Genomic DNA, 21,726 nt, shown 5'->3' on the forward strand with positions numbered 1-21,726 from the left:
TTCTCTGTTTTTCTCTCGTCCTGTCTGTCTGAACATGAGAGCTAGACTGCCACTGGCACATGGTATTACACACACACACACACACACACACACACACACACACACACACACACACACACACACACACACACACACTGAAAGGACGCTCTGCCAGAGTGCATGTAAATGAAGCAGAGAGTCATTCTTGAGCTATTTATGGATTGTTCTTGGGGCTCAGTTGAACTGGCCAGCGTGAGTAATACATAAACACAGCGCATTTATGTTTGAAAACCATCATAATCAGAGTATGCGTTTGCACTGTGCAATGATAGAGAGATAGATATAGATAGAGCTGTTACCGCGATTTTTAGAAAATGCATGTTGTCTTCAATGAATGTGCCAAAAACGTAACTGTGATCCCTTTTCCCAAATATTTGTGGTGACTCGGTTGCATCGCTAACAAAAATTATTTTGTTCACAGCTGCAGACTGCCAGACTCCATAGATGCTGGAGAATATTCCTTAGACAGCATGACAGGTACAGTGAGACTTTCGTTTGTTCTTTCTTTGTTTTCTTTCATTACTCAAGTTGTGTCTCCCCTGTGTATTAATTAATGCCGCTGTTGGATCGTTGCTGTGACCACCCACAGTTGTGTTCCCAAAGCAGTGATGAGGGATTAGCTGTATGTTGTTAATTAGCTAATCCTGTTTCTAATTCATTCTCATGCTCTTGTAGTGCGCCAACAATAAACTCAGGGCTAGAACAATACAGTAAACAAATTATTTCTAGATATAGGTCAGCATCTGTGGCTTTCTGTCAAATTGGTCAGGTGGACAAATACATTCGGGCGAAGCACTGACAGGCAGGCGTGCGTGCTTGCGTACGTAAATGAGAGCGGCATGGTTTGCATACAGATTCATCTGCCAAACTAAAATATACCAGGTTTACAATAAGAGAAAAGCAGAAAATTCTCACCTCGGAGAAGCTGGAGTTAAGCAATGTTTAATGTTTTTGATTGAAAAATTACTGATCGATTGTCAAAACAGTTTGTAATTCGATTGAGTTATGGGTTTTGTAGAAAAACATGTTCATATTCCACAGAGCAAGCATTGAAATTAGTATAATTTTGGTGTTTGTCCCGAAACTCAGATATTGTACACTAGTACCAATTTCAACAATGCCAAGCCTAATATTAATATAAAGTGAAAGACGTGTTGTGTTTGTAAAATGTGTTGCTAACTCCAATAGTTAACTGAGTTGTACTGACACTACCTAAGGTCTGAGGTATAGATACAAATATAATACTTTAATTAAAAAAACATTTTATATACATAACTAATCATATATATATATATATATATATATATAAGCTGACATCTATCTGTACTTCTTCCCCCATATGCTTACTTTAAAGTGCACAAATAAAGCTTGTGCTGAAATGAATAAAGATAATAACAAGGCCGATGCTGAAAATACCCAGAATTATACTTTAGATTAATTTCCAACGATGGCAACAGACACCTTTTTGGCTCTGACTTTTGTTTGGTCTTGGTTTCCCTCAGTAGTTTTCAGATACTGGATCCAGGAATTAAGGGGGTAATAAATACCATCTGTAGAGATCTAGATGTATGTTTACATTGAAGACATTGACAAGACAAAAGCAAAATGTCTTGACAAACAACTGATACTCCAAACTAAGGGGGGTGATATTGTTCTTACTGTCGGGCCTTCAAACTGTGAATCTTGAGTTATTGTTGTGAAATGTGTTGACTAGTGTTACGTGATCAGCTGTGGGCTCCTTTCAACTGGTCTAAGCATGGCAGCTCACCAGAAGCCGTGTCACCTCAGATACCTTTGCAGTGAAAAACACTTCTGCTTTCTCTTCAACTCTCTAAAATAAACACATTCCTGAAAACAGGGCGAGTGAGTTATTCTTGTAAGCAGAAAAGAATCTCTGCGCTATAGAGAACACACTGTGTTGTGTGTGTGTGTGTGTCTGTGTGTGTGTGTGTGTGTTGGCGAATGAGTGAAAGTGTATCACTTTGTTGTTTTACAGCTCCATCCTTCCCTGACAAGATGTCCCCAATCAAAGCTCTCACCATGAAGGACTATGAGAATGTGAGTTATTCTTATCAAGTGGCATGATGTTTCTATGTTTGCTATGTAGTTATTCAATGTTTTTGTTTTATGCTCAAATCCAATTTTAGATAACATTCTATGATAATGAGTCATATTTTAATTGGTTTATTAATGCTATTAATTCTATTAAAATGTAAACAAAGTGTGTCAGTATAAGGTTATGTACTCAGCCACCACAACATACATGGTATTGTGAATTTTAAAACCTGCTCCTCAGTCTGATTAAAACTAAGCCCCACTGACCATTTATGGAGATTTAGTGATGAAGAGTGTGTGTCTAGGAGTAGAATTGAGGTGAAGCCTATATTTCAGCTTTTGAGTGGAATGCACATTTTTTGGGCTTGTGCCGCTTGACTAGCTTCATGATTAGAGTTTTACAGAGGGGTTCTGACTTCTTCCTCCTCCCTTTGACCGTCTACCCAACCCCCCATTACCAGATGTATGCTGTTCTGAGCCTGCAGCACAATGATGCACAGTCAACTTCACACACATTCATACTCAAATACACATACACGTATAAAGGCCTCCCTTCATTTCAACAATAACATACACTCGATCCCTTTCTGTTACGTAAACATGTTGTCCTGCTTTTCTTTACTGATAAAGTGCTTTGCTGCTGTTTATCTTAATCTGAACTCAAATGATTTGTCCTAACCTTTTAATTAAAATAGAGTAAATGCATTAATTGAATTTTGTTTGTATTGAGACCCTAAATATTTGGATAAAACATTTGAAATAAAATTTTATTTTCCCCGTTTATTAATATATTTTAATTGTTTTTATTTGTGTCATCTATCTGCAGCAAATCACAGCTCTGAAGAAAGAGAACTTTAACCTGAAGCTGCGCATCTACTTCATGGAGGAGCGCATGCAGCAGAAATGTGATGACTCCACTGAGGACATTTTCAAAACGGTGTTGTATTTACTTTCTTATGCAAACATGTGCATTACACTCTTTTGTCTTTGCCATGCATCTACAGTATGTGGCCCCTTGGTGTCTTAATGTTCAATGTGACTCAGTGTTTCCTCCCGGTACTAACTGAGATCACAACTTCAGCCACACAAACACCTGGATTTAGTTAAACTAAAAGCCCACATTCATGACCTAAGAGCAGCTGTCCTGCCCTTTTAATTGTTTTGTTTCAGTTTTATGAGGGAGATGTAAGCACAATGGAATCTTCTGCTAGTGTTTCTTATCTTTTTTTCCTTTTTTTTTTTTTTTGAGGGGCGACGTGTCATTTAAGAATTTGATCTTTTTGTACACACTTCAAGTCAAGATGAGCCTTGAGATATATTAATTTGGTAATATTAACAATACAACCATCAGGGATTACGATTTCTAGGAATCTCTTGAATATCTGTCCACTGTTTGTGCTAGTGTTTTCTAGATATGGCTGGACATTACACCAATTTTTTATCAATATCTTGATATGAGACTAGATATCGTCTTAGATTTTGAATATTGTAATATGCCATAAGTGTAGTCTTGTCCTGGTTTATAATGGCTGTATTACAGTAAAGTGATGCCATGTTGAAACCTAAAATACTGTTTGAGCTGTTCTATTATTTGCCGTTAAGACTTAGTCATCATATCCACATTACTGATAATTATCTATCAAAAATCTCATTGTGTAAATATTTTGTGAAAGCACCAATATTCAACCCTACAATATCACCGAAATGCTGACATTGAGGTATTTAGTCAAAAGTATTGTGATATTTAATTTTCTCCACATTGTCCAGCCCTAATTCCAGATGTGCAATTTGTCCTATAATGGTCTTAATGTTGTCTGTTTATAGAACATTGAGCTGAAGGTGGAGTTGGAGTCTATGAAGCGAGACCTGGCAGAGAAACAGGAGCTACTTGTGTCCGCATCGTGAGTATCGTTCCCGATATAATCCCAGCGTTTTTAAGTTCAGTATCGGTTTGGTGTCAGTGCAAGAATTCAGACAAAAACAAGATCTTAGTTAGCAGTAAGATGCAATGGAAGCCCAATAGTGCAAATGTATATAAGCGTTAAACTAATTATCTGATTTGATTCTTTTTTTATTCATCAGCAAAGCGTTGGAGAGTCTGGCTGGTCGGGAATCAGGAGAACCCCAGCGTGTGAGAGAGCATGCTCAGAGAGAGATGGCTGCACTTCGAGATGCATTCAACAAGAGAATAGTTGACCTCGAACAGGTGATTTAAAAACGATTTACTTTCCTATACTCCCTGATCTCAGTACTTTCTTGTTTCATCCCCCTACGTAGTTGGGGTTAATTGTCTCACTTTTCTTTTGTTGCCTCAATTTCAGTCTTTGCGAACAGCAGAGGAAGAGGTTGACAAGATGGCAGCCATCGCTGAGCAGGAGAAGCTTAAGAATATTAACATGGAGAAGAAGTTCCAAGCCCTGGGTTCACCAAGCACCTTTAACCCTGTCCCCAGCCCAGTCCAAGACCTGCAGCAGGCCCTGCATGAGAAAGACAAGTAGGGACACATTAGATAAACAGGTGCATGAATATGTTTTTTTCTGTATTAGGGTTCCAATATGTTTTTTTTGCCCACACCAGTATCATTGAGCAGCTCAAGATCACATTAAAGAACCAAGAAGCTGTGATCCATCAGAAGAAAAGTGCAGATCAAGAGACAGATGCACCATCAGCTGACTCTGTTAAACAGCTATCTGATCTCATTGCCAAGAAAGATCAGGATCTTGAGGTAAGACTTTCCTTTGTTTCATATGTCAATTTGGAGCTTTAACGCTGTAATGATACAAAAATGTATGTCATTTGTTGCCATGTTTTGAGAGTACATACAGTATGTATTGACACTATTGCCCACTACTAAATAACTGAAACTGACTTCCAGCACTACTTGCAACATTAAAAGGCATTGAAGTGACCATTGACTGTCTGTTTCCCAGGCACTGAGGGACGAGCTACATAGAGAGAAGGACAAAACGACACCGGACGATCAGGTTGGTGTTGTGAGCATTTCCTCATTAAGTGGTCTGCTTTTTCATTCTTTCCACCTATCCATGTTTTTGAGATCGTTTGTGGTTATCCTGTCCACCATGAGACTTTTTATGTCTAGCATTAGTTTTTCATTTTTATATTCGGTTTCCAGTAATGGTTTTGCCTCAAACCAAAGCTAAGTCATTTAACCTTGCCTAATTGTGAGAAGTCATTGAAGCTCAAACACTGCCAGACCAACAGATGAACACAGGCTATGTTCTCTATTAACGCGCTGTCAACTTCAGAGGGACGTCTGTGTGCTTTGGTTGAACCACAGGAAATGTACTTTGGCGTGTTTTATGACTTTTTTTCCTCTGTGTGCCTCCTGGTGGTGTTTTATTTTTTAACCCTGCTTCAGTAAAGAGGAGAAGTACTCCGGTTTGTTGTTGTAGTCTTTGGGATTTAATGGGTTGTCTAGTGTTGGAAGCTCATATCATTATAACTAATTGGTGAAGGATGAGTTTGTGTCGTAGTCACTTACTGGAGCTTTTTGGTCATCACTTGTTTTGCCCGATATTAGATTGATGTTTGTGACCAATGGCATAATCTCTCATTTTCCCATAATCCTTTAAATGACAGTAATCCTTTATTGGAGGTATTTCACAAAAATACTTATTTTATGCTAAATGCTTTTTACATTCTGTGGGGTTTAGTGACTAAATAGCATCACACATAATCCTTAACATCAAATGTGAACTCTGTTGATTGGGCTGACAGAAAACCGTTAGTTGGACAGGCTCCATAGTTTCTCGTCAGGCGTCTGGACTCAGGCAACGGTGTTAAGACTGGATTACCATGCTGTCTGGAGAGTTTGTCTGTGAGTTATTTATGGCCACCCTTATTTATTTCAAAATGGAAAACGGTTTGTGTTTGTCAGATCTGGGAAAAACAAATGTGCTGCATCATGTATTGCAACAATATTTGAAAAGATGGAAGAAGAGACGTTTTTGTGGCGTGACAATTCTTTGAGTGGCCTCTCCAGGATAGAGGTGTATTGGAATGTGCTGGCCAGGAAACACCTCCTCTAATCTTAAAATGGATTTTTAGATATACCGTCGAGCAGGATAGAGTCTACAGGAGGGATTGGCTGCTTCTATCTTCACAAGTACCCTGGAGAAGCCCCTGGAGAAGCACCTGTATGGGGTCGATCTTCACCTGATCTGGTATCTAGCAGGAAGTTTTCTAGAGATGGTCAGGCCCCGGCCATGACACAGATCAGTGCAGCAGTCCTGGAGGATTTGATCTGATTGAATGTGGGGGAGAGTGGAATAGAGGCGGGAGCAGGGATTATCAAAGGCTTAGGGCTTATACTGCTCTGCACTCAGTCATTCTCCTCTGTGCTTCTCTTGCTGATGGAGTGAGAGAAAATGATAGATGGCTATTCCATGGTTGGCAGGCTGAAGACCATTAAGTCACTGGACAGTGTGCGCGCCAGTGAGAAGCCTTTTGGACTCGTTCTAAGGAGGTGAATCTGGAATATAAAGATCTGAGGAACCATGCGGGACCCGTGTCGTATATGTGGTGTTCGTCTGGTGGGAAGCCAGTGTCGCTGGATCTTCAGCTCCACAGCACAAAGGAAGCTACAAGTCATCTTGTCCCATGTGCTGGGCTGGGAGGTGACCCGGGATGGCCAAGGAGAGTTCCTCTGTGGGAAATGTGTGTTCCAGCTGGAGAAGGTGGTACACTGTGACGTTAACATCAGCCAGCTTCAGGATAAACACAACGGTCAGATCCAGAAGATGCAGGCGGAGAAAGACCACCTGATCCAGTGCATCGTCCACATCTACAACAAAAACAACCCGAGCCTGTACAAGAGTTGCATGGAGAGCGCCAGTTGCAAGACTCTACTCAGGTCCTCTGGAGTGGGCAGTCCTAATGATGAGGCTGTGTGTCGGCTGGCCTCTGAAGGACAGCTGTTCAGGGAGAGTGGAAGTGGTCTCATGGAGAGCCGCATGAGAAGGTGCGTGAGTCTGGATCTAATTGTTAGTAAAGGGGCATTTCCAGGGCGGTCGAGCCTCAGGGGCAGCAGGCTGGGATCAGCGGCGGGGCTCGATGGCTTTATGAAGAGCTTTGGTCTCCGAGGCACACGCCACCGTTCGCAGAGCATGTATGTTGACCTGGTCCAACGGAAGGGAACTCTGCCTCAACCTGCAGTCAAAGGTCGCTCCGCATCCATGCAGTGCCTCAATAGAGACTTTTCCTCAGACACTCCTCCAGACCATCAACCCAAACTAAAACTCAGAGAGCCCAAGGTGTTTGTTGCAAGACATGGTGCCATTGATGACCCAGAAGGAAAGGTGCAGGCCAGAGCGCTGCTCCGCAGTTCCTCAAGTAAGCCCTCTGTGATCTCTGACCTGATCCAGCTCCTGCGCTGCATCTCAAAGCAACATGTTTCTGCCCCTGCGGGGAGCCACATCCCTATCCTGAAGAGGTTAAATACAGGCCCTCCAAACCCCCGAGCAAAGCAAAGATACAGAGAGGCAAAATGGAAGTCTCTGCATGATCTGACAGAGGAATTTGATGATGAATACAACCCTGTCAGAGTGGTGAAGGTAGTTCTTTTCAGTAATCCTCGCTGGGCAAAATGTTATAGTACTGCCAATGATCTGGGACAGACAGCGGCTTTGCTGCTTAATATTGCTTGTGTTAATACATTTTCTCTTTTGTTTTCTGGATTTGCAGAGGGATGTTCGGCGAATGGAGTCCTGCAATAAGCAGCTGTCTGAAGAGCTCACCCAGGCCAAAAGCACCAATGAAAACCTAACTAAGACACTGGAGGAAACCCAGAATCAAAACAAGGTACACAGAGAGGACATTACACTTTTAAACATATTTTTGAATTAGATTGAGAGGTTTCTTTTGTGTAATATCACTTATTTGTGTAAACAGACCCTGTTGGGGAAGTTGGAGGAGAAGGAGAACGATCTAAACTCTGAGAAGAAAAATGCTCTAAAGCGAGACAAAACTATCCAAGGGCTTTCTCAGGTCTTCAAAGAAAAGGAAAAACAGGTAAGGGTTATACTGTTTTAACACCATTTATATTATCATGGGTATCATAATCATCTCTAACCAGACTTAAGCTGTCTTTGCTCTCACTATTCTGTATTATGCAATGCTCTAGCACCAACTCGTCTGTCTTTTTCTTGGTTGCACAGATTGCAGAGCTGTGTCATGAGATTGAGGACAGGGATGATGCTTTGGCCAAGGCTAGAGAGGCAGCACATAAGGCCCAACTGCAGAAATACCAGGCAAGTTCTGCACTTTTTATAGAGCCAACCCCTTGACTTTATATGATAATGTTAATGGATCCTTGTTCTGTGTAGAGAGGTAGTCTTGGTTATAGTAGTTGTAGAATGTTAAAGAAGCAGGAAAAGGACGTTAAAAACCACGTCATTGATAAATACACATTGCTGCCTCTGTAAAGATTAATATTTCATGCATATATATCCTGCAGGGAGTAGAGGAGCACCAAACTCTATTAATGGCAAAGCAAACAGAGCTGGCACAACTCCAGGGGGAACATCATGCCAAGGTGCTTGAAGGCCAAAAGCTACAGCGTGGCTTGGGCAGGAAGGAGCAAGAGCTGGCTGACCTGCAGCAGGCGAAGGACCAGCTAGAGGTGGAACTAGAGGACCTACAACAGCAGAAGAAGAAAGGAGACAAGGCCCTGAATGTAAGACAGTGATTGTCGTGTAAATATTTTCAACTATCACTAATCCTATATCCTCTTTTCTGTTTTCTGTCACTATTCCAATATAACATTTTTGTGTGACCATATTATCTTTTCCCCACAGGATCTGAACAATCAGCTTAAAAAGCTGAGTGGTGAGATCGGAGACAGAGAAAGTGCTCTCGAGCAGCAGTACCAGGAGCTGCTGGACCAGACTAAAAGAAAACTGCAGACCCATGAGGTCACCATCCAGCGGCTCACATCCACTCTGTCCGATAAAGAGCAGCAGCTACAGGTGACACAAAAACATTGACCATATACACATACATTCTCCAAAAGATGAAATCTTTTTGTTTTTATCAAAGGTTCTCAATACAATATTCAGAGCATTCGTATAGCAGCAAACACATATTCGCCATGAAAAGATATAGTGGAGTAATGTCTACCTGAACAGAGAATTAAATCGCTCTTCCTCTGTGTGTTGTAATTTAAGCTGCCATGTGCTTTGTTTACATAGATGGGTCGACCATGCATGCGTTTTAGTGCACGTTAGTGAATGTGATTGTGCTCTGCATGTATGCATAGATATGCTAAAATTTAGCACCTTTTAATTTTTTTACTCTATTGTAAAATCTGCCATTGACTGTATGCAGGTAGTTGCTTTGACATTGTTGTTTTGTCTGTGTTCATCAGGAGTACATAAACATGGTCAGAGACTTTGAGCAGAGCAAAAGTCCAGGAGGAAACGATAATGTGCTTTCCAAGATGCGGCATAGGCTGAAAGAAAAGGAGAAGGCTCTGGAGGTGGGCATTCCTTCTGTGTTTTCTTTTCACCACAGCGACTATAACTTGATTATGACATTGTTCTGTTTGTTCTCTCGCAGGACGCGCTGGATGAGAAGTTTGCTGCCATTGAGGAGAAAGACAATGAGATTCACCAGCTGCAGCTGTCTCTTAGAGAGAAAGAGAGAGACCTGGACAGGCTCAATAACTTGCTCTCTCACAACGAGGACACCGTCAATGTAAGAAGGCATGATCGTATTTGCTTGGGAAAAATGATTGATTCATGATTTAATAATTAAATTGTTTTGGAAGGTTGGACTTCAATCCGAGGTATCTCTCTGATCATTCCTCTCCTTCCAGAGTTTTGACAGTCTGATCAAGGAGAAGGATGTGGAGCTGCAGCATCTTGCAAACACACTAAAGAACCTGCAGAGAGCTAAGCAAGATGTAGAAGATAACTTGAACAGATCACTGAGGGAGAAGGACTCCATCATTAGCCAGCTGCAGCTCTCCTTGGAGGGCAAGACAAAGGACATGGAGGTTAGTTGCTGTATTTTCAGTCATGTCCATTGAGTCTTTCGCCATTCTGACTCAAAAGTTTGACATGTACAAACACATTTTCTTTGATGTTTCTGAGGTAGGTATTTTTCTAACTCTGTCAACCTTTGTTTGTAGGAAATGTCCGACTCAATGCTGAACCAGTCGCAGAGTCACACACGGGACCTTGCTGAACAGATGGGCCAGAGGTTAAAAGTCACAGAGGCTATGCTGGCGGAGACTGTGAAAGCCAGAGAAAGGCTGGTTGCTGACAATGAGAGTGCTGTGGAAGGACTGCTGGCTACAATCAGCAGCAAGGATCAGCTCATCAAGGTCGTTATTAAATTATGAAATCATGTGTTAGGGATTACCACAGGGAAAACAGTGATAGAATATCAGCAACATCCATGCAGGGTAGGCATTATTAGAATGCAGAAGCAGAAGTTTGATTTGTGCAACAAATTCAGATGAATTAAAAATGCTTTACATTTTTAGAAACAATATATAGACATACAATGTTTTTTTATTTACATTGACATCAAACATAACTAACCCATTAATTTCATCGTTTTGTTCTTTCATCTCCAGGAGTCTGCAGAGCACTACAATCGCATGCTGTCTGAGCGCACTCAGGAGATTCAGCAACTGAGGAAGCAGCTGTCTGACAGGCAGCAGGAGCTTGCCACTGCTGAGAAGCAAAGCTCCACAACAGCCCAGGAGGGTTATTTAGAGACAGCAGAGCTCCGAGCCCTGCTTGCAGAGAAAGACGGCATCATCAATGTAAGTTCCTCTGGGATACAACATACTCACTCAGCTGTAAAATGTGCTTGACTTAGAGGCCTAACAAGGGGAGGGAATTGAAACTCCCAAGGAGAATAGCATGAATAATACTCATTTCCTCCTGTCTGTCTTCAAATTACTTGGTGGCCTCTTTGACAACGTTTAAAGTAACAGTTGTGCATGTTCGAGTGTGCTAACTTGCTGTCTTTCTATATGTGCAGAAGCTTCTCCAGCGTGGTCAGGAGAGGGACCAGTTTCTGGCAGAGGTGAGGCAGAAAGAGGAGCCGGATCATGTCTTGGAGCTCAGACAAACTATCCAAATCATGCAGGAGAAGTTGGACGAGAAGGAAGGTGAGGCCTTTATAGTTTTAAACCCTCTCGCTGGACATTAAATGTCGATCCTACAATTAATTCTATTTTGTCTGCACTGAAGCTGTGCTGTCCAGGAAGAGCAGTGAGGATAATGTGGAGAATATTCTGCCCTCCAAAAAGACAGTCGTCGTCTTGAAAAAGGAGCTTGCACAGAAAACCGAGGCACTGAATAAAGCACTGAAGAGGGAGAATGAACTGAAGGTCAGTTGGTTATAAATATATTTACTTGCATAACACTTGCAAGTGTCTTTTTGTGCAATCCTTTACCATATTTTCCTCTATCCAGATTGCTTTGGGAGAGCTACAGTCATTGCTATCTGAACTGGAGGGTCGCAATGATGGTCAGGCTGCTAATATTGAGTCTCTGACTTCCACTCTGAAGACCAAAGATGAGATTATCGATGTAAGGGCTTCTCGATTCACACAGTCAAACTCGCGTCACTCAATGTAACACACAGCAGCTTTGGATAAGGAGCTTTTCTTCTGAATACAATGAACTCAGCAGCCTCTTGTATAGCAGTTCTCATGTTTATGTTTATGTGAGCAGGTTCTTCACGAGCGCCTCGGTCAGAGAGGGGACAGTCGGGCCGATCACATCCAGGATCAGGTCATTGGTTCTGGCATGGAGAGATCCCTCCCAGCTCTCCCTCAGAGAGAGAGAACCATCATCGGTGGAGATAGCCAGCAAGAAGTAAACTAAACGCATTAACAACTTTTCTGCTCAATGAAATACAAGAAAACTATTTTTAATATATACATGTAATGCTCGTACATTATGACCATTGCGCTTTCATTTTGTGTCTCTCTCAAGGCTTTGCCAAACCTTGTAGCCTTGCAACAGGAACATGATGCTTTGAACAAAGCACTGAGAGCCGAACAGCAGCTCTACTCCAGCCTGGTCAGGACTGTAAAGGAGCAGGACAGGTAAGGGTAATGGCAACTGTAACAGAACTCTTTGCAATTAGTGAAAATGAAAAGATTATTCTGAGCATCTGATTCTATTTGCAGCGCCCAGCGTCTCCATGCTCTGCAGCTGGAGCTGACAGCAGTGCAGCTTCTCAGGCAGCAGCTCGAGGAGAGCATCAAAACTAATGAGGAGCTAAGGGTCGGCTTGGAGAGAGAGATGCACAGAGCCAAACTCAGAGAAGGTGCAGTGCAAACACACTGGGTGGCAAATGACGAGGGGAACTGAATAAAAGAAAACATGAAAGGAAAAATGAAGGAAAAGAGCATGTTTGTCTTTTAAGTTTTTAGAAGAGTTAGGAAACTAAAGCTCAGGGAGACACGCATCCATATGTCCTTGTGAAAACATGCAATAATACAATAAGACACATTTAACGACAAAGCATTATTCCTATAAGCAGAATTCTTATCAATTTAGATTTTCTCCGAAAGCTTGAGTTAGTATGTGCTTGTTTGTATTTATTAAGGTGTATTTGTGAATTGTGATACCGTGCTATATATACGATTTTATCAGGATTTAATTCCATTGAAAGATGATAAATTATCGTCCAGCCCTCAACACACCTGTCTTCTTTGTCCACTGTGTTTACTCTAATAATATCTCCTGCTGACAAGCTCACATCCCCACTTCTTTATCTGTCACTTTATTCTGCATGCACACCTGGTCCTTCCACTCCCCTTCTTTATGTTCACTGTTCTTTTCATCATCACCTCTTCATCTGCATGTTTTGTCCATAATGCTACCCGTTTTCTTTGTCACTCTTTAAATGTACTCACTCTTCACACTGTCTTTTGGCCTGTCTGTCCTTTTCTAAAAAAAAAAGAAGAAAAAAAATCTGAATAAAAGCTGCTGTCATCCTTCTTTCACTTTTAACTTGCTGTCTGCTTGTTTTCACTGTCCCATTAAAGCATTGTCGTCTGTTGATTGCATCATCTCTCTAACACCCCTCTGTTTATTCACCAAATCCATCCAACCATCTGTCACATGAGTTAGATTTCATCCCATAAGCATCTCATTATGTAACAACTTTAATCAAGGCATCAAAGGTTGTTTGACTGCTATAGAATCACATGTAATCCTACTGCAGAGTAGCTCTCCTGAAATAGATTTGAATCAAAAATCCTACACTTCTTGCGTGACGTCACATAGTTGTAATATAGCACAGTTAGTGACATCAGGATGCAGCCTAGACTAATTAAACGTGTCACTGTACACTCAGGTAGTCGTCTAAGCCAATTTACTTGAGCAACTGTCCACATGCATGGATCTGCATGTCAAATGCATGCTGATCCCCCGCCCCTGTGAAGAGAGCCATGTGTATAAATAGGTCAGCTGTAAGTAACAGGCTCATGGCTCGCATCCACACTGAATGCAAGATAGATGTAGCTGCAGTAATTACCACTGAGAAAATCTCCACGTGTCTTGTTTTTGTTATATATTCATTATAAAATATAGTACATATACACAAACACATATTCTAACATATATTTATATATATAGTATTTTTCTGTGGCTGCAGATGTCAAACTTTGTCTTCACACACTACAGCTTTTTGTTAAATCCCTCCACTAGTTTACCTTATTCAACTTACAGTTTAGGGGATTTTATATGATTTTAGTAAGCATGCCAAGATGCATCAAATACAACAGTTTTTCCTCAAGCAAGGAGATTAGCTGGTTGAGTTTACAAAACACAAAGATTTACAGTGGAATGATGCACTTGTGGTGTTTGTACCAGTTTTAACTTTTTAAACAAGTGCTTCATGCAATCTTTTTATTTACTTATTTAATTGCATTACATTTAGTATTTGTATTTCAATCATCAAAGGTTGAATTTTGCACAGATACATACTGTGAAATAAGAATTTCAAATTCTATTTTGTTCTTTAATTCTTCTCCAAAACTGCATGCCATCCTATGTAAAATATGTGCCTCCTACCCTATGCATGCTGTCTGTGTTTTTATAGTTGTGAAAAATAATGTCACATAAGCTCACACAAAGTGAATCATTGTTAAACAATGTTAAGCTTCTGACAGTACAGCATTTACCTACGCAAAAATATACTTGTCAGATTATGTGTGTGTGTGTGTATCTGTTAAGGTATGGACCTGATTAATCCTCAAGAACTGCAGAGCATGAGACATCAGCTTGAAGATGCACACCGCTGGAATACCTCTCTGCAGGCTCGCTTAGGAGCCATTCAGAACCGTGGAGGAGGGGTTGGTGGTAAGATTAGAAAAAAATACTTGAATACACATTTATTTTCTTATGTCAGAGCTTTTGGAGATGGGAATCTTTTTGTTTCATGTGACTCAAATATCTTTCAGGTGACACTTTGAGTTTCATCGGAGATCAGACTTCCTACATGAGTATCTGTGTAGGAGAAGGGCCGGATGACAGCTTGTCTCTACTTTCCGTACAGGAGCTCAAGCAGAAGGTAAAGTCTTTTTCAAACTAAATAATTTGTTTTGACAAAAGCATTGTTTCTCTGATGAATATAAAAGTTTAGCTAGTGGCCAAGATACGTCAACAAAACACATGAAACGGGAAGACAATCATGCAGATTGGTTAACACATTGTCTGTTTGGGCCCTAGGTGCTGGAGCTGCAGGATTGTGTCAGCAGACTGCAGACTGTAAACAACGAGCTGCAGATCCGGCTGTCACTATTGGAGAGGTCAGGCCATGATGCTTATGACAGCGAAGACAAAGACGTGGCCAGCAGGAGCCCCTTGAAACAGGTTAGATGCTGCAAAAGACAGCTGCAAATGGAGGAAGTTGTACTTGAAGCTGAGGCACCAAAGTGTATTTATAAACGGCAAAAATAGCAAATGTTTGTACAGTATGTCCACAAATACTCAGTGAATCATTTCTAAGTCATTGTCTAACACCCACCTATGTTAGCTCCTTTCTAACCTGTGAACCTACATCTTAACCTTTGCTCTGTCTAGCCTGTTACTAATGTCTATGTGTTTCTTGTCTTTAGTAGAAGATCCTCCTTTTCTCCTTCACCTTTCCTAATCAGTCCCTGTTTTTTTTGTTTTTCTTTATCTCTGTGTCCCATGAAATGCTCTGTCTTTGCCATACCACATTAGACACGTCATACCATTCAGCTGTTGCTTTTCAGTGTTTTTATGGATTCTGTTCCCACATTAAGTTTTCTTTTACCGAGCCATGTGTGTCATACTCGCCTTCCACCCCATTACTCTAGCAGCTTGAGAAAATGCAGGAGATGCAGCCTCTGACTCACAGTGACGGCATGCATCACTCTTGTCAGGATGAAGAGACTCAGACAGACATCAAACTAGGACAGGTATGAAATACATACATAGCTTTTGTGATGCAATGTTAATACTATGGGGGATTCCTTTTTCATGTAACTTTAACCATTCTATCTAAACTATCCTTTTTTAGATGGTATCTGGAATGCTGTTTGGTGATATAAGTATGGACAGTGGCGTTGGCCAGAGTAGAGAGCATGCTCAGTCTGGCAACAACACCTTGGACACTGGAGAGAAAGGTTCCCGGCAGAGGAACACCGATGCAATGGCACTTAAATCCCTGCTCACTCATTGTGGGGCCACATCAGTCTTGCACCTGAGGTGGGTCTTTTCTTTAGCAGTGTCCAGGTACCGGTACTTCTTATTTTCACTCTAAGAATCAGTTGCTTGAACACTAAACTAATCAAATTTCCCTTCTTGCAGAGAGGAATTACTCAGACTTAGATCAGAAAATGTGGAGCTGCGAGGTCTACTGAAAGAACAAACCTCTACTGAATGTAAAGAAAAAGAGAGCACAGACGCCTCAGGGAACAGCAGTGATGGACAGGCTGAATTAAAAAGGAGTATGGAAACACTGCAGGCCGAGTCGAAAGGTCAATCTCAGGTCATCAATCCGTTGAAAGAAAAGGGAGAGAAGAGCTTTATGGAGGTGTCCGATGGGGAGGCCTCTGTCACCACTGAGCTAATTGTCAGCACCACAGAGGGGATGAAGAATCCACAAACTAAAGGCCAGTCAAACAGCAGGAGTACAAAGCAGCATGGGGTACGTTTTGTATTGAGTGTAAAGAAACACTACATTGCTTCCTGCATCTCGTCTAATTGTCAGTGTTTTCAATATCTGTTCCATTTGTTTCCGTTGTAGGATGGTGCCAAATCTCGCCTCCCTGTGAGGCTGAGGGTGGAGGCTAGCAGCAGCAGGCAGTATGTGAACTCTGACCATCTCAAAACTGATGCACTTCAGCAACTTCATTTGGATGGCGTATGTAGGTCAGACCAGCAACTGCATGAAGACTCCCCAGCACAGAGGTCACCCCAGCACAGCCCTTCCCCTTCTTCCACGCTCGCATATGCACATCATACCGGCAGTCCAGTAGGGTCGGACAAGGGCTCTGAAGCCGGAACAACACCGGATCACACCCAGGCCAACTCTACCCTTTTCATCCAGCTGGAGCTTCTCCACCAGGAGTGTCAGGAGAAAGAGATCTTGATCAATAAACTAAGTGAGCAGCTAGCTGATTGGGAAGACCTCCACGCTCAGCTCCAAGAAAAAGACCGGCTCAATCGACAGTACGTAGAGGCCTTACAGGCTGCAGAGTCCACCATCGCTTACTTGACTGCCTGTAGTCTGGACAGCCAGGGGCGATTTGGGTCCCACACCAGTCCATGTAAAGGTTCTGTCTTAGTGGGTTCCGATTCCGCCATTTACAGCAGATGCATGGAGCTGCAAAAAGCCCTGCAGGAGAAGGAGGAGCTCAACAACCAGCTTGTAGAGCTTCTTAACATGACAGAGACGGCAATCACCTCCACTGACAGCCAAGAAAGAATTCCAGGACTCAGTGATTTACGTTTGCAGATCGAGACGGCCTTGCAGCAGGTGAACGCATCTTCAAATAGGCAGAGCCCAAGAGGTGGTTTTGGAGGCCCAGAGGACTCTATGCAGGAGTTGCAACGACACACAGACTCTTTGCAGGAGGCACTGTGGCAGCAGAATAGGCTTAATGCAGAGCTGCAGGAAAAACTGAGGGTTGCAGATGCTGCTGCTCGACATGGCTACAACGATGAACCGGATGGTAAATGTTCGAGGCAGGTTGCAGCAGAATCACTTCAGGAAAGGGAATCAAAGGAACATCCACGGGGAATGGGTAGTTACGATAATGTCCATTTAAATCCGGAGATGACCAACGTTCTGATGAACTGCCTTGGTGCAGCAGAGTCTGCTGTTGCCTCTCTGGCAGCACACTGTACAAATACCAGCTCCTTGGCTTCTGGTAGATCATCACAGACCAGTCCTGAGTTTCAGATGAATTTAGACAAACTTCAGAGAGCCCTGCAAGAGAGGCAGGAGCTGGGAGAACCCACCCAGTCAACCACCAAACCCAGCAGCCGTCAGCCCGCCGCTTTATCTGGAACAAACAGACAACTTCACCAAGGGCTCCATAGCAACCTCTGCCGCCTCTACAAGGTCTTCGGTGATCACCATCAGAGGATCTCTGATCTCCAGGCTTCCGTACAAGAAGAGCAGGGCCGTAGAGAGGAGAGCGAGGTCCACAGGACTGTACTGGATGCCAAGGGATTACCACCAAGTGTCCAGGTGGAACTGGAGACCCTCCATAAGGCACTGAGGGAGAAGAGGAAAGCGTGTAAAAGCCTGGAGGAGAAACTGGCCTCTGCTCTTACCTCCCCTGAAACCGCACGGAAAGGTAAAAGCGCACGCTGTGCTTCAAGCATTTTAATTAAAATTTCTGATAATTTTGTGATTCTGTAAAAGCATGAATGTGTTTAGTCGAACCATTTTGTTCCTCCAAATTGATCATGAACACCATAAAGGAGCGAGACAAGATGCTGTACACGTTGAATGTTTTCTTCCTAACCCGACATATATATTGCCTTCCAATGCCAGCTCTGGAGCAGGATGACAAAGGCGTGCAGGTGGATTTGCAGGACCTGGGTTACGAAACCAGTGGCAAGAGTGAGAACGATAGGGAAGAGAGCAGTAGCACAGGTAGACGGCTTTTAGACAGACGATGCATGTCTGTCTGCTGAGTGGACACTAATCTCACATGTGGATAGATTCTTAGATTTCTTATTTGTCTGCATGAGGAGTGAACAAGGGCAACTGTAACACACTGTCTCCTATCTTGAGAAATGTTTCTGTTTGGGTCTCTTAACTACACACTCTACTACTGGTTTTAACTTTTGGTATTTCTCCGCACTATACCCGAATTTGAAACGAATTCTTGCATGTTTCCACTCTGAAGTTTGGGATTGTCTTTCGAGCACTCATTAACCTTTCACTTATAGTTCTTGTCTTATTTCACAATCCAGCTGTATCTCATATGATTTATTTCCTCACATGGCACGATCACCATTTGTTTTCCTCAACTTGCAATGTTTTCCTGTTCACTAATTGATTGTTTCTGTGTACATTGTGTTGCCAGATCTAGAGGTTGGCGTACACCCTCGTTGCAGCGCTTCTAGCCTGCCTTTCCAACACGAGCAGGCCACCTTCTCCTCTACTGAAAACCTGGACTCCACCTCCAGCACCCCGTACCCTAGTTCCCCGGCTCTCAGCTCAGCCAAGGTATTCAACTTGCTTTTCGCTAAACCACATCCCCTGAACAATGATAATTCACTCATAGCTCAGCAACTGTAACTATAGCTCTAACTACTACTATTTGAATATCATTAATGCTCTCGTCTGTTTTCAGGTCAGTCTGAAAAGCCTGCAGGTCTATGACGAGTATGGTGTTTCTAAGGACCCTCTGCAGCTTCAGGGACAAGTCAGAGAGCTGAAGGTCCAGCTGGAAAACCAGACGAGACTCATCCTCCAAATGAAAAGTCTTCTGCGGAGGAACTCTCTCTCCAGTGACCTAGTTGCCAACACTTCTGATCCCTCAACCGTCAAGGATCAAGAAGGGACACAGCGGGAGGATCATACCCAAGATGGGAGCTACAGAAGTGGGCAGCTAAGGGAGAAAAAGGAGGGTGAGAACCAGGCGATGAATGATAAAACAAGCTCTCTGAATCTGGAACTGGAACTGGAAAGAGAAAAGACACTGAACAGAAGCATGAGTGAACAGCTGCAGCAGACCCGCAGCCGCTCCGCCTCACCTGCAAGGTCAACAGTCTCTCTCAATGCATAATCAATATTATACTATTTTTAAAGCGAGTGACAGCTGCACAGTCATTAAAGAAAATAATCAAATCTTGACTTTTGTTTTTTGTACCTCATGCTTGCCCCGATTCTGACGTCTCCACAGACTGGACTCCTTGGTGCAGTCTCAGGCCAGGGAGCTGTCGCAACTGAGGCAGCAGATCAAGGAGAGTCGTCGGCTAGGAGCCCTGCAGCGACTGCAGCTGGATGAGCTGAGCAAAGCCTTTAAGGAGCTGCTGCAGGCCGGCGAAGTCGACTACTACATGGGAGAGGCAGTCAAAGAGCAGCTGGACAAGAGCCTGAGCATTCTGGACAAGCTTGAAGGACGGCTGGACAAAGGTAGCGGCTGCAACGGTCTTAAATGCATCTGTTGTTTTTTGGGGGGGGAATATTGCTCATCAGAATCACACTGCAACTGTGTTTGAGTCCTATAAAATAAAAAGCTCACCTATTGTGCAGAAATGTGTCTAACATGTGCTTTAACAAAAAGGCAGCAGAGCTGAGAACGATGAAAAGAGCAGCCATTTGTAACTGATTTTTACAGACAGGTCCTTGACAGCCTCTTTTCCCCTCTGTGTTAGGAGAGTCTCGTCTGGTTAATGAGGACGTGGTGGCCCTGGATCTGTCTCGGAGGTGCGTCTCAAACTCCTACACTGCACTTGCTTATTGCCAATGTCTTATTTCATTTGCTCTTATTCAATTTGTCATGTTTATTTGTGGTGAAAAAACAAGTATCGGTAATATTTACAACTGTCCAGTCCATGATAATGTTAGGTTACTGGGACACTTGTCCTGATACTTAAATGCTTCAAGGAATAGTTCAACATTTTGGGAAATACCCTTATTTCGCATTAGTTAAGTTAGATGAGAAGACTGATGTTAGTCTCATAAATATAAGGCTGGAGCCAGCAGACACAGGAGGAAAATATCTCGCTTGGTTCTGTCCAACGGTAACAATACAGAGGGATTTATTGAGGTCATATTGTCCATCGTACTGTTTGAGATTTGAGGGTTGTTTGTCCCATGACCCTTTTTAAATACCTTCCCCCCAGCCAATTGGCTTATGACCCCAGGCGGTGTGTGTGTGTGTTGTTGGTTTTGAATAGTGTCCTGCTGTTGACCTAATTTTCTCATTGACAGCCAAAACATTAGGGTTACACTGCCCTCTAACTGGGTCACTGGTGTCTCTGAGAAAGAAGAGGGGAACACACATCCATCATAAGTGGATGAACATTGACATGTAGAAAATGTGTATGTATAAACCAAAAAGCAATTTGCTTTGTGTAATACATAAATATAAAATAAAATTGAGGAAAAACTAAAAAACATTTTTAATTTGTATTTCCAACCTTTGACAGGAAAACAAATAAACAAAAAAGTGCAGTTTTCTCTTATGTTTGATGGAGAATAATAGTAAAATCTTTGCATCTGTGGTTTAGAAAACTTTTCAACAGCACCCTTGTATCATCAAATTAAAGTTGCTCGTAGTGACAGATGTTAATCTATATTATCACTGATGTGGAAGTCTTGGGGAGCCTCAGCAGGGATCGCAGTCACTGCTGTCCTGTGAGGAGAGCATGAGAGATCCTCCCGACAGTCCGGCTAGAATCCAGCAGGAGTTAGAAAGTCTGCGTCTGGAGCTAGAGGGCGAGCGAGAGCTGCTGCAGCGGCACGTCAGCTTCCTCGTCCAGCAAAACCTCACGCTGGCTGAGTGCACCAGGGAGCAGCTGGACCTGTGAGCGGGTTTGATCCCGACAGACGGCATGACATTTGCTGTGAACTCCTTTTTTTATATTTTCCAGCTGGTGTGGTTTCTGCTGAAAGCTGCGATTCCTCTGGGAACATCTTAAGTCTTAGTTTTCTGTCTCTTTTTCGGGTGCTGTGCCTTGTGCTGTGTTATTATCCTCCCTGTTTGACATTGTTGTGCTCTCCCAATGTCCAACGAGATGATGTGATGATCAAATCCAGCTGTTGCATCCTCTGGAAGACAAAGTGACTAACACAACTACATATTCCCCTCCTCCTCCCAGGTTGAGGAAAGAGCTGCAGGAGAAGAACCGTCTGATCCAGAGCCTGCAGAGTCAGATCAGAGGCAAAAGCCCCAGCAGCCAACACAGCGCTCACTCGGATCTGTACCACTCAGACAGGACCTCCTCCTCCTGCCAAAGCAGCCCGACCGGTGGCAATCAACCCGACAGTAAGCACAAAGATATGTTTACATAAGCTGCTTATTTCTAGATGTACTATTGAAACATTGTCTGAATAAAATTATTTCTTTCTGGTTGGGTGCCAAAAGCAAGACAAAGTCTTAACAGATGCTGGGCCCAGCCAGGAATAGTGTACTAGATGGTT

General features: G+C 42.7%; 1 protein-coding gene across 1 annotated transcript in view; it reads left to right on the forward strand.

Annotated features, from left to right (window-relative positions):
• Window positions 1-21,726, forward strand: part of cdk5rap2 (CDK5 regulatory subunit associated protein 2) — a gene marked incomplete at its 5' end in the record, with an annotated part of 32,351 nt that overhangs the window by 2,850 nt on the left and 7,775 nt on the right. Inside the window, 38 exons of the mRNA XM_079235519.1 lie at window positions 461-516; window positions 2,036-2,097; window positions 2,921-3,031; window positions 3,919-3,995; window positions 4,177-4,300; window positions 4,416-4,588; window positions 4,672-4,819; window positions 5,025-5,078; window positions 7,798-7,914; window positions 8,005-8,124; window positions 8,271-8,363; window positions 8,570-8,788; window positions 8,910-9,080; window positions 9,479-9,589; window positions 9,670-9,807; window positions 9,929-10,108; window positions 10,244-10,438; window positions 10,694-10,885; window positions 11,107-11,236; window positions 11,319-11,458; window positions 11,544-11,660; window positions 11,805-11,948; window positions 12,069-12,181; window positions 12,266-12,405; window positions 14,322-14,447; window positions 14,549-14,658; window positions 14,817-14,960; window positions 15,431-15,532; window positions 15,634-15,821; window positions 15,924-16,263; window positions 16,363-17,920; window positions 18,121-18,222; window positions 18,659-18,801; window positions 18,929-19,338; window positions 19,481-19,713; window positions 19,956-20,011; window positions 20,928-21,109; window positions 21,405-21,571. Coding sequence (XP_079091645.1) covers window positions 461-516; window positions 2,036-2,097; window positions 2,921-3,031; window positions 3,919-3,995; window positions 4,177-4,300; window positions 4,416-4,588; window positions 4,672-4,819; window positions 5,025-5,078; window positions 7,798-7,914; window positions 8,005-8,124; window positions 8,271-8,363; window positions 8,570-8,788; window positions 8,910-9,080; window positions 9,479-9,589; window positions 9,670-9,807; window positions 9,929-10,108; window positions 10,244-10,438; window positions 10,694-10,885; window positions 11,107-11,236; window positions 11,319-11,458; window positions 11,544-11,660; window positions 11,805-11,948; window positions 12,069-12,181; window positions 12,266-12,405; window positions 14,322-14,447; window positions 14,549-14,658; window positions 14,817-14,960; window positions 15,431-15,532; window positions 15,634-15,821; window positions 15,924-16,263; window positions 16,363-17,920; window positions 18,121-18,222; window positions 18,659-18,801; window positions 18,929-19,338; window positions 19,481-19,713; window positions 19,956-20,011; window positions 20,928-21,109; window positions 21,405-21,571 — 6,986 coding nt within the window. The remainder of the gene's footprint in view (window positions 1-460; window positions 517-2,035; window positions 2,098-2,920; window positions 3,032-3,918; window positions 3,996-4,176; window positions 4,301-4,415; window positions 4,589-4,671; window positions 4,820-5,024; window positions 5,079-7,797; window positions 7,915-8,004; window positions 8,125-8,270; window positions 8,364-8,569; window positions 8,789-8,909; window positions 9,081-9,478; window positions 9,590-9,669; window positions 9,808-9,928; window positions 10,109-10,243; window positions 10,439-10,693; window positions 10,886-11,106; window positions 11,237-11,318; window positions 11,459-11,543; window positions 11,661-11,804; window positions 11,949-12,068; window positions 12,182-12,265; window positions 12,406-14,321; window positions 14,448-14,548; window positions 14,659-14,816; window positions 14,961-15,430; window positions 15,533-15,633; window positions 15,822-15,923; window positions 16,264-16,362; window positions 17,921-18,120; window positions 18,223-18,658; window positions 18,802-18,928; window positions 19,339-19,480; window positions 19,714-19,955; window positions 20,012-20,927; window positions 21,110-21,404; window positions 21,572-21,726) is intronic.

The sequence above is a fragment of the Taurulus bubalis genome (assembly GCF_910589615.1).
Source record: "Taurulus bubalis genome assembly, chromosome: 19".
In the NCBI taxonomy this organism is placed as follows: Eukaryota; Metazoa; Chordata; class Actinopteri; order Perciformes; family Cottidae; genus Taurulus; species Taurulus bubalis.